This window comes from Mobula birostris, chromosome 18 (genome assembly GCF_030028105.1).
Source record: "Mobula birostris isolate sMobBir1 chromosome 18, sMobBir1.hap1, whole genome shotgun sequence".
Classification (NCBI taxonomy): domain Eukaryota; kingdom Metazoa; phylum Chordata; class Chondrichthyes; order Myliobatiformes; family Myliobatidae; genus Mobula; species Mobula birostris.
Window position 1 is genome coordinate 33,223,202 of NC_092387.1, and position 11,566 is coordinate 33,234,767.

The window sequence follows — 11,566 nt, forward strand, 5'->3', positions numbered from 1 at the left end:
TAAAAACTGAGTCTATGTTGTTTCAGAGTACGTGTGTGTCTATTTATAGTACGTATTTTGTGTATCACATATATAATCACAGAATTGCTGCATCTTTTTTGTAATTAAGTTTAAAGAAACGACAGCAAAAGTCGACCTTACTTGTTATTTACAGCCTCATAAAATGCATAGGGAACAGTAAAATGCAAATAAATCAGTGTGTGTATGCAATAGTATTAACCTGTCTCTGTTACAATTCTCCCTGCTCTGAAACACACCATCAAGTCTCTGGGAGATTGGACAGCTAAAGGCACCGATGCACATCCTCTCTTCTAAACAGAGAAACAATTTTAGCAAGGACATAATTAATATTAAAATTGGCAACGCTTTTAGTACTGAATGTTGGCTTTGGTGAAGGAGTTGGGAGAACAGTAGTTGGTTCCTAACACAGGATTCTGTTTTTTATACCACCCCCGCCTCCTTCTGCACCCCCTCCCAAAAAAATAAAACGAAATTGTGGGAAGACCACAAATGGAAAAAGAAAAAGGTTAAGAGGAAGAGAAACTCGAGGTATTTTAAACCATGTTACTGGGTATAAAAGTTTATTTCTTTCTAAGTCTTCTTACTCTTTTCCTTTAATGTGTAAGAATTCAAGGTTTTTAACTACAGGTAATGGTATTGCCAACCTCCCTGTATTATCTGGTGTTAACCCTGAAGCCAGCAGCAAATGTCAGCGTGAACATAAATTGTATGCCTAGCTTTAACGCGGCCTTATTTACCCTACCATCACAAGGAACGGGCCCTCCGGCCCCATTGCGTTTTATGATATAAAATAATTGCCGAAGTAAGATTAAACTGTTAAAACTCACAAATAGGGAAATAAATTACATATAATTTGTCTTCTTTTGTTGTGTTTTTGATTTCGACTGTCAACGGAAAACCAAATCTAATACAGAATGCGGTTCCAGCTTTGGTTAGTTCAGTAGCCATATCGGATTAAGCCAGGAAATGCATGATATTTAATGTAACAGCGGCGGTATTTCACACGCAATACTGTTCTTTTTTTGTCTCACCCAGTAATAAAGGTTTAGCTTACTGGCGAATATCGCAACGTTTGAAGGAAGTTATGTCCCAGTCTCCAGGCTGGATCACCTAGGACTGATTTTTTAGAGTTTACATACGGAGTACTTTGCTGTCCGGACCTCACCAACGCGCCCTTCCCACCACACACCGTAGATTCCTTATGGCATCTTAGATGTTATAACAACACTCATGTATTCATTCGCGTTGGACACCAAACATTCAACGATTTTTAGTGCGTTAAACGCTCAGAGTGAAGCGGACAAAGTGAAAGTCCCCCCCCCCCATAATCACCTATGCGAATTTTCTATGTGCTTCACTTTGAATTATCTTCCGATACACCTCGGTCAATTATAATTAAAAGTAATCTAGTTAGGTTAAACCGACAACGAATGGAAAATGGTATTGTTCTGCAGACGAAAAGATTCTAACATATTACTCAGCTGAAGATTCTAATTTTAGTGAAATGTGACAAATTCCTCTTTCACCAGGGGAGGGTGATGCATATCGCAGCACACAGATCGCGGGACAAACATTAGTTCAGTCAAAGCTGAAACATTGCTCGCTAAAATATGTATACATTTAGGACACAGGACTCAATTCCGGAAACTTTCTTCTTTGGTTTAAAGACATTTCCTCCCTGAGTTCAGCTACCTTTTCCCAATTGTTAAAACTACCATAGGAGTTGACCTGCATTGACATGTATTAATAAAAGTGGTTTAATCTTGGTTGGAAGGGATCTGCTCGCCGGTGTAGTGGGTCAGATCGCGAGCCTGCACTCTTAAGAGGACTCGATTCAAAAAAAGAACGAACAATGTACAGTCGCCTCGCAACTGCACCTGTTCCAACACAGCGGCCGCAATCTGCATAAACCACGTCAGCCTCGGAGGCCTGGCCACCAGCGGCAAACCCTACCCACCCCCACCCTAAATGTATTCCCTTTCTGGTTTGTAAGTGATTCCTTCCGTTGGTGCTAATCTGCTCTATTTAAAGCCAGAATGTGCGCACAATTATAAATGGCAGTTCGTAAGTGTTTCGTATTTTCAACCGTTTGGCACTAAAGACGGATTATAAGTGCTTGGTATGATGCTCACTTCTCTCGCCTTGCCCCTGGTTACCTCCTCCTTTGGAGATTTTCCTCGTTAAATTTGGACTTTGCATCTCTCATTTTTGGAATATTTTGATTTCCGTTGTATACTTTCTGGAGAAGATATCAACAAATTTAATTATAAAATTTGATTTGTTTATTGTGCTGACTGAACGTCCCTTACGTAAAGGAAACGATGACATTGTAAGAATTGTGTGAGACGGAACTATTAATCGGTTCATGGTTGGGAGTGGTTTGGATCTTAAATCAGGTCTATTGTTGGCGCCACTGACCAATTCTCATATTAACCCTGGGACTGTATAGATTACAATAATAAACAGAAATGTTTTTCGTTTGTGATTTTGTCTCTGGCAGTATCCCCCCTCACCTGCCCAATATTTTGCTGACACAGCCATGGCTGACACGGAGTTGCCGGGAAATGTCGCAGGGTCTGACTCCCTGGTGCGCCAGTTCCACGATGCGCTGTCTCACCACGTCAGGAAGGGGCCTGCCATTCACAAACACTCCTCCCAGTTGATTCACACCCCCATGCCCTGCAAAACACACACAACTGAACTCATCCCAGGTAGAACTGCAACCTGAAAGAGAGCAAAAAAAGGGGCAAGGGGAGAAAGAAGGGAGGAGCGGCAAAAAAGAAAAAAAAAGAAGAAATGGAACAGGGTGAGTGGAAGGAAGGACGGGATGGGATCGAAAAAATAACAAGGAAAAAAATCGAAAGCATGTAATAAAAAATCACATATATGTGGTCACGAACACACCGATATACATATATACACATATATATTTGACTTCATATTTTTCAGATATTAAATATAAAAGCGTGGAAATGCTACCTTTAACTCTACATTATTGTCAATTACTGTTTCATTTGTCTTTTAAGCGAAATCAAAATTCATATAAGAAGTGCACAGTAAATTATATCTGGTACCGTGAGCCATCCACAATATCAGCGTGTCTATTACAATATAACGTGACAGTGTTAATTTACGAAATTATTCAACATACTTTGGTAAAAGAAAAATATGACATTTAATAAAAAATAAACTCTGCATAAACTTTGAATTAGGTTCCATTTTATTCCCGGCTGTGAATTATATGGCGTGCGAGAGGATGTGTGCATGTGTGTGTGAGAGAGAAGTGTCACGGAGCAGTAAGACAAACTGTTTGTTGAACGGAGCTTTGGTATTTGTGTGCGAAAAGGGTGGCTAAAGCAACAAATTACAACAGATTCCCTCCTCCAGGGCTGGATAGAGGCACTGAAAATTCCTCTGTCTCTCTTTTCTCTGCATTTCCTATTCTGTGTGCATGTGCCGTTCTCCCCTTTATTCGAGGCGTGCAGGTTAAATATTCCCCAATTACCCTGTTTTGAGAAATACCTAGCAATTTCAGCGACAGCCGAAAAATTATACCAAATTTATAAGTGCCACCTCAAACTAAGAAGATATAAATACACATATCCCCTGCTGTTTCTGAAAATAAAGCACTCGTTTTCTGTACAAGGAACGCAGGCAACGGACACCAATTAGTTACATGTACAAAATGTTTTCATTTTAAATTTTGTTAAGCATACTTTCATACAGTATAGCCAGAATTTCAGAATATTTTAAATCACGGGTTTATAAAAACTCGAAATGTGTGTAAATTGCGTGTTATTGATTGTCGATATGCTATGTAATAGCAATCAGGAAGAATTATATCGAACCCTCGAGTATATTTACAAGACCGTGTCATTTCACGATACAGAGCGACAAAGAGCTTTCACGTGAGCGCACGAATGCCTTCTTGTTGCTAATGTACTTGTTTGAGGTGATGTGGAAGTTTGTTATTTGTGTTACTGAAGGAGTGTCCAAGGTATTTCGGCGGATCACGATTCCTGCACTTCAAACAGTAACTTATTGATGCGAGACGACTTCGCCAAATTCTCAATTGCCCTGAAATCGACCCATGTCGGGAGATTATAAATATGGATTTTGAAGCAGGATCCTGAATAGATTTTTTTAAGTTTCTTTCTCCCTCTTTCTCACGTTTGTTTGTTTTTCTCTCTCTCTGATAATATTTATTCGTGCCCGTCTCTTTCTCAATTGCATTAAAGAAAACAAGCAGCAGTTGTCAATTTATCCTCCAGAATACCCTGGAAGAGCGGGATAAATACTTACTAATAATACTTGTTTATTCGCAGCTATCCTCGCCTCTCCGATATGTGGTTTGAAGTTACTGTCTGGCAAAACTCCTATCAGATTCAACATCAATAATTCAGGCTAGTTTTGATATCTCAGATTACGATTATTTAAAGGCCGCATCATCAGGGATATATTAGAATAAATTATTTAAAAACCTTTTACGATGGAATATCTGTTGGCATGTCTTTTTATATTTACCTAGGACTCCTTTGGAAATAATAATAAAATATAATTTAATTTGTACTTTTTCACTGCTGTTGCTCTGCCAGTTAGTAATTTTTGATAATTATTTGTGTTAATCAAGTGTGGTGCTGCGTATATGAACTCTGCATGTCCATATCCACGCCTACATAAATTAAAGCAATGCATACGTTTCCCTGAGAAGCCCCTAGAATAGAGGTCATAGTGGTTTCAGAGATTTCTAACGATTTCGGGTTATACACGTGGTTAAGTGAAATTTGAGAGTGAATAAGTCGACGGTTTAAACATCGGCCTCATCTTGAAGGACGGAGCTAAATTATATTGTATGTTGAGCAATTCAAACCCTCGAAACTCTTCTTGTAATTTGTGGCTTTCACCAAGAGGGAAATGTGCCAAAGCCCAGCTTGCACATTATTGACAATAACAGTGTAACAAACTGAATATTATTACGACATACCGCGTTAATTTACTGAGGGAGAAACACACCCCCTCCCCGTCTTGTTTGAAGCCATGCAGCACGAAGAAGAAGAGTAAAGTTAACTAACCACCTTCAAATATGCACAACTCCTGGGAGTTTCAATCAACCCGCTTGCCTCCCATCTAAGATTATACTTTGACTCTTTAACGTTTCCCAAACACTCGTATATTATGAGGCGTAATATATCTGAAATTAATCTAAATAGAGCATAGTTGTATATTTAAATCCTTGACATTTGACAAGCAAATGTTCTCCTGCTTTTGTTTTCTATTGTGTGTCTCGTGATATCCCTGCGCCAAAAATATAGCGGTAATTATAAATAGGAACGTTTATTAAGTTGTTTTTTTTGTAGTCCTAATAATTACTTAAATAGGCAGTAGTGCCGTTAGAAAAATACAATCAATTGCCTACTCACTGTGCATGGCTGAGAAAGGGTCTGCTTTACAATGTATATCCATGAGTGCCAGCGCCACAGAAATGAAAGGGGTTGATTCCGCCGTCTCGTCTTTTTAATCAAACGATTACGTTAATGCAGATAAAACATTGACTGTAAATAAGAAAACAACAAAAGAAACAGAAAAAAACTTTTTTTCCCTTTTTCTTTTCCTTTCAACTGTGGCGACGTGCCGATAGAGAGAGAAAAATAAAACTAGTCCTGAAAAGAAAGTAAACTGCTTGGCGCCCCTTGTCCTCACTCACAGCCCTCTGCACGGAGAGATGGGGCAGCGGTCGGCAACCGGACAGGTGGCACGCATGTCCTTCCACTTTTCAGAGATGATTGTGGACCAAACAGGCATCAGCCGCAAACCAAGGTTCGGATTTATAGACTGTTTGAAAAAAAACGCACACGCACTGACAGGAAATGAACGCACGGGACGTCGTTTGTCAGTTCACTGTCCTCTGAAAATTCTTTACACCTTTTCTCAAATCCTTCTTTTTGCCTCTCTCTTCTCAAAGGCGACTGACGGTGCCCAGGTTGCGCCAGGTAGCGGGGCCGATGTGCAGAGGGAGACGGCGGAAAGCAGAGGAGCCGGGAGCGTGGGTCTGTAGAGTAGCTGGTGTTGGTTGCAGGTTTTGAAGTGCAGACTGAAGCCCGGGCTCTGCGTGGTTCTCTCTAAAACCCTGCGCAGATTCCAGCCACTCCAGTCCCCTTTAGAAAGATGGATGACTTGTCAGACAAAGGCAATAGATTACAACACTTTATGATTCGCCAACGTAGATTGGACCCCAAATGAGGAGGTCCTGTGATCAGCCACTTTGAGAGTCACCATTCGCAAGCACAAACACACACACACATACACGCGCACACACACACACTGACACACACGCGCGCATTCATACACGCAAATTCTAACACATACATACACATTCACGGACACACACACACATTCGCACATACACAAAGTCACCCAGACACATAACACTCACATATATACCCAAATTCATACATATTTACACTGTTTCACATACATGGACACACTCTTTCTTACACATGGACTGACTACACCCCTTCTTATACAACTCTTACTCTCCCTCTCACCAACATATCAGATCCCAAGCCTCTGTTTACTGGGGGAGATCGAATTAGGATATTGTCTGTACACTCCTTCAGAGCGCATAATTAAATGGTTGTCCAACGGAGATCATCTCCACAGAATATCACCCTATCTGTACCTTCTCGTTTGTTTCTTAAATCTAATCTAAGTATTCCTGTCTATGCTGTCTCTCTCTCTCTCTCTCTCTCTCTCTCTTTCTGTACATCTATTTGTTTTAAACAGATTGACTGTAAAAATCGAGGCTCTTTTAAAGAGGAAAATAATGTGTGTGTGTGTGTGTGTGTGTGTGTGTGTAAATCGGCAACAATGATGCCTTCAATCTCTACGATGCTGTGTGTTTCTCAGGTCAGGTTTACCTTCCTGTCAGTGTAACTGAATTATTTTACTCAGCTACAAACCCTTTCTCCTCAACCTCAACCCTTTGCCGGTTCACCTGAGCTGTCTGACCCGTACTTGTAAGTTATGTACACAGGTGGAAGGTGGAATTAGATTGGCTGACACTTTAAAAAAATATTTGAGGGCATTAGTGTTTACACATCACACTTTAGCTAGTTTCCTTTTCTTATTATTAATGTTTTCTCCCGGCCTTTCACTGAGTCGACGTGTAATGCATATAGTAACTACTCGCTGCAATCTCGCGGTCATTCAGCACGGTGATTAGAGTAACCATACAGAACTAGCAAATGTTAATTCTGTACTTAGCCCATCCCGAGTTGTTGCATTACAAAACACATGGCAAAGATCCTCCTGAAAGAGGCGGTTAATGTGTTACTTGGAGAGTTCCCATAACAGAACATTTCAGATGCCCATTTAATTTTAGAAGCTTTTTACCCTCTCCCAGCTTGGTGAGGTGTTTTCTCCTCCGCACAGAGTTGCATGTGGAGTCGCCAAGCCTTCTGTAGGTGGCGCTGGCTTTATAGTTCTCGGGCCTGAGACCTGCTTGGTTTGGTTTGGGGTGTGTGTGTGGGGGGGGGGGGGTTTACTTCAGAGCTCGAAGCGTGAAGACACCCCTCAGTTCAGCACTCACTCTCCTGGGACACAATTGAAACTTTTACTTAAAAAAAAACACTGTCTGAAACACTGGCCAACAAAACTTTGTTAAATTTTTCTAGGCATTAATTTTGTACTGACTGAATAAAATCGCTCTTTGATCTCTTCCAAATGAGAGATTATTCGATACAAATGTATGCAAAGTCTGCTGCGGCGCTGCTGCTATATTGAATTAATTTTACTACTTACTATTGCGACTCTTCTTGGAATCGAATCAATCGTCTGATTTCTTAGTGACAAATTATTTAATCTATCATCGCACTGCTTGTTTTCAAACGATTTTCCGTCATCGTGTGGTGAATATTGTAATTGAAATCTTTTCTTCGCGGTTCTCTCAACATCCCCCCTCCCCTCACCCTCCAGCACCTCTGCCTCCCACCACCGCCACCCCCCCCCCCGTCCCATTTCTATTACTTGAAGTAATTTTAGTTGGCAAACAATTGGCGCTTTCACTGTTGTGCTTGAAAGGTGCCGGTCCTTCAACCAGAGACTCTCCGTTTTACAGAACCAGACACAGGCAAAAAAAATGCTAAACTGAAGCATGTTAGCAAGCCAACTTAAAGAAAACTTTCAGGCGCTGAATTCCATCTTATTTATTTTTTAACGTGTAAAATACAGGGAAGGTCGAGATTATGCGTCAGATTAATGTTAATAAAATAATAATTATTAATTAAAAATAAAATAAACACCGATTACGCCATGAGTGTGATGGGATTAAGGCAATTTACAATAAAAGGAAATCATTCTTTCCCTACAATTCTTTTTCCCTCGGGATTCAAATTCTCTGTTACATGTTTCCCCACTAAATGTTGGGGAGGAACTGTCATTCTGTTTAACAGGACACTCGAGTTGAATCTGTGCAAATTCATTTGATATAGCGCAGGAGTTATTAAAGGCTTGAAATGTTAATGGAAGTGAAGCAAAGAAAATGGCCATTGTCAGTTAAAGAGTAAAAAACAGAGCTGCAAATCGAAGCGGCAAGGGGGTCACGGATTTCTATCTTGAATCAAAAAAAGAACAAACTAGTACAACGTGTCATTTTTTTCCCTACAAATACCCCGTGGAAAGCAGTTCCATTGCTCCGTCTTTCTGAGAACCGTGGATTGTCGTGAACATTTTAACCCTGCAGTAATATTATCTGTACTCCGGGAATATGATGCTAAAAATTGTTGTTGTTAAAATATTAATGTTTCCATTACCCGCAACAAAAAAAAAACATTTTACTCTATGCAGGGGGATTCGGCAATATCTATTAACTACACACCAGTTATTTTCTATTATTTCAGTATCCCACTCAAAAGACACCGACTTTGCAAAGCCTCCCGATATTTTGACTCTGGTGCCAAACACCAGATTAGTATCAAAAGGAGTGCCAGTACTTCCGTAGTGATTCCAGGTAATAATAATAATATATGTATTATTGGCTGTATAATAATCAAAGAAAGCAGAAACAAATATTATTTTCAATCTTAATTGCAAACTGCACTGCAAACGGACTGACTGTTGGGACTTGGTCCAATATTATTGAAACTATACATCTAACTAAAAGCAAACGACTTGGTTCAATGAAAGGGGGTGGGTGGGGAGAGAAGTCTATTTGAGGTGGAATTATGCCATGTCCTTTGCATGGGAAGAGGTTAGGGAGAGTTGGAGGTTTTGGGGAGTAATGCTTGGATAACCCTGGTCTTCACTCTTTCATTAACCTATTTCACAGGAAGCCCCCTCGAATCATTTGCACTTCAAAGAAGCACGCCGCCTCGTCCAACGGAAATTAAAGAAAAATAAACTATTGGGAAGGGGGAGGGGAGGGTGTTTTCAGGAAAAGGGTTCAGGATGGATCCTCTGGATCAGCCCCAGCACCGCCAAAATCCATTTGCAATTCATTTTATACACTATCCGCGCGAGGTAAATCCCTCGATTATCTGCTTTACTCATACTCTCCTTGTCCGGTCACTGTTTAGCTCTATAATCGTGTTACGTGTAAATATATTGGCCCGATTTGACGCCTCTCGGTGTTTACACATAGGATTACCCGCGGCTGTATCGTTGCCTTTGATCTGGATTTACGGATCTTTTCAGTCACAGAGCAAGTGCCAATCGTTTAAAAGTTAAATTTAGAATTTGACATAAAACTAGGAGAATTAAACAGAAAGTTAATGTATAATTTGATTACAGTATGCGCATATGTCTGCTATATGAAACAATGCTTTTAACTTAACACTATTACAGGCAAAGTAAATATTTCAGTCGCAAATTGCATTTTTAAACAACTTTTGATGAAAGGTTTATGATTAGCTACGATTTCCCACTTTCTGCTCCGATGTTTAACCCGGGCAGAGGGATATGACTTGGAAGTCATATGTTCAAACTGGTCATTGTTTACGGACAATAGTGTATAATTTAGAGTGAGCTCCTCTGTGGGCGTCCGTGTGTGTCTGCGTGGGTGCAAGGGAGAGGCAATAACTGTGTGCAAATTTTATACTATCGGTAGACAGGTGATATTTCACCTGGCAGAAGAGTAACGAGGAAAAGTGATATTAAATAAACATTGTTCAGACATTTATATGCATTTACACACTTAGGTGACTGCGTGGCTATGTCTTAAGAAACCTCTAATAATGATCTAAACAATTCTGTTCAGAACCAGGCGGGAAAGGAGTGGATAGAGAAGGCCAATTTACCTCCATTCCATGCTATGTTTCGGCTTACTGGCTGACCGTATTTTGGAAAATTTGAGGCGTTCTGCTATGAAGTGTGGCGGCATCGGCTGCAATTTCACAGTCCGAAGAACATTTTGCCTGAAGGAACATTTATTTCCCCCCTCGCTCCCCTTTTTCTTCCTCCTCTCTTGTTTTCGACCTCTCCCTAAGAATACTGCCTTCATACCTTGCTCTGTTTGGTTACGTGCACAGTTCAAGAAAGAGGAAGCTGGGATAAAACAAATGTTGTATCCAATTTGGTCACGCAACATCAGTAATAGCTTACTTTCCCCTTTTTTTGCATCCGTCTGCTTTGAATGTTAATAGCGCACGTGCAGCTTTACTTTCTAAACATCCCTCAATTAACACTTCCTCTAAACTCCTTAAACAAACGTTAACTTTCTTTCCTAGGCGGCTTTTTTTCGGGTGCAAAATTAATAACGTTCCAATTTTAAACTTGTTTTTAGGGCGAGCAGATCGGTAAGTTTACATTAATTGTACCTTGGTGGATATTTTGTTTCTTCAAAAACTTACACACTTCCCAAATTTAACTGTCCCTTTGTAAAAAAAAACTTCATCGTATGCAGACTCTGTGATATAATAAAAAATACAGACTTGCTGAGTTTGATAGATTAACTACATTTTGTCCTGTCGGGGTTTGGAATGTATTTTTTCTTACACAAACATTTAAAATAAGGCAAATCATTGGCAGAACAATTGTTTCTGCTATTTCATTAAGTAGTTGTATTTGCTAAAATTAAATCGCCAAGTGCAAATGGATGTTTGTTAGTTTCAATACCGGTCTATGCATACCCATTCCATTACGCCCTCCGGTTTAAGGATAACAAGTCATGTTTACAGTCACGACTTTGGTTAGACCTGAATAGTGAAGGCACCTGTAGCGAGGCTGAGAGCTGAAACAAGACACAGGCACAGGTATAAATACCAAAAATTATATTGGCGCACACACAGGCGCACGCGCACGCTCACCCCCCCACCCCACCACCCCCCCACACACACATGAGCTCATGCACAGGCATAAGCACACACGTATGCTCAAGCAGATATTGGTAAGAACAAGTACGCAGTCTTCCATACATTCATATTAAGAAACACAAAATACTTCCAAAATAAAATCACACACACTTGCGTGTGTGTGTGTGTGTGTGTGTGTGTGTACGCGCGCGCGTGCATGTATATGTAAATATATATGTATATATGTGTATATACATATA

General features: G+C 40.2%; 1 protein-coding gene across 11 annotated transcripts in view; it reads right to left on the reverse strand.

Annotated features, from left to right (window-relative positions):
* Positions 1-11,566, reverse strand: part of LOC140212033 (paired box protein Pax-2-like) — a 366,737-nt gene that overhangs the window by 350,886 nt on the left and 4,285 nt on the right. For 4 of the 11 annotated variants that reach the window (XM_072282450.1, XM_072282454.1, XM_072282453.1 and 1 more), the window contains exons 2-4: positions 11,145-11,245; positions 5,442-6,176; positions 2,535-2,745 (exon numbers count right to left, since the gene is read on the reverse strand). In XM_072282450.1, the coding sequence (XP_072138551.1) occupies positions 2,535-2,745; positions 5,442-5,484 (254 nt within the window). In that variant the 5' untranslated portion in view covers positions 5,485-6,176; positions 11,145-11,245. The remainder of the gene's footprint in view (positions 1-2,534; positions 2,746-5,441; positions 6,177-11,144; positions 11,246-11,566) is intronic. The other 7 variants (XM_072282455.1, XM_072282459.1, XM_072282461.1 and 4 more) reach the window with 5 other exon arrangements.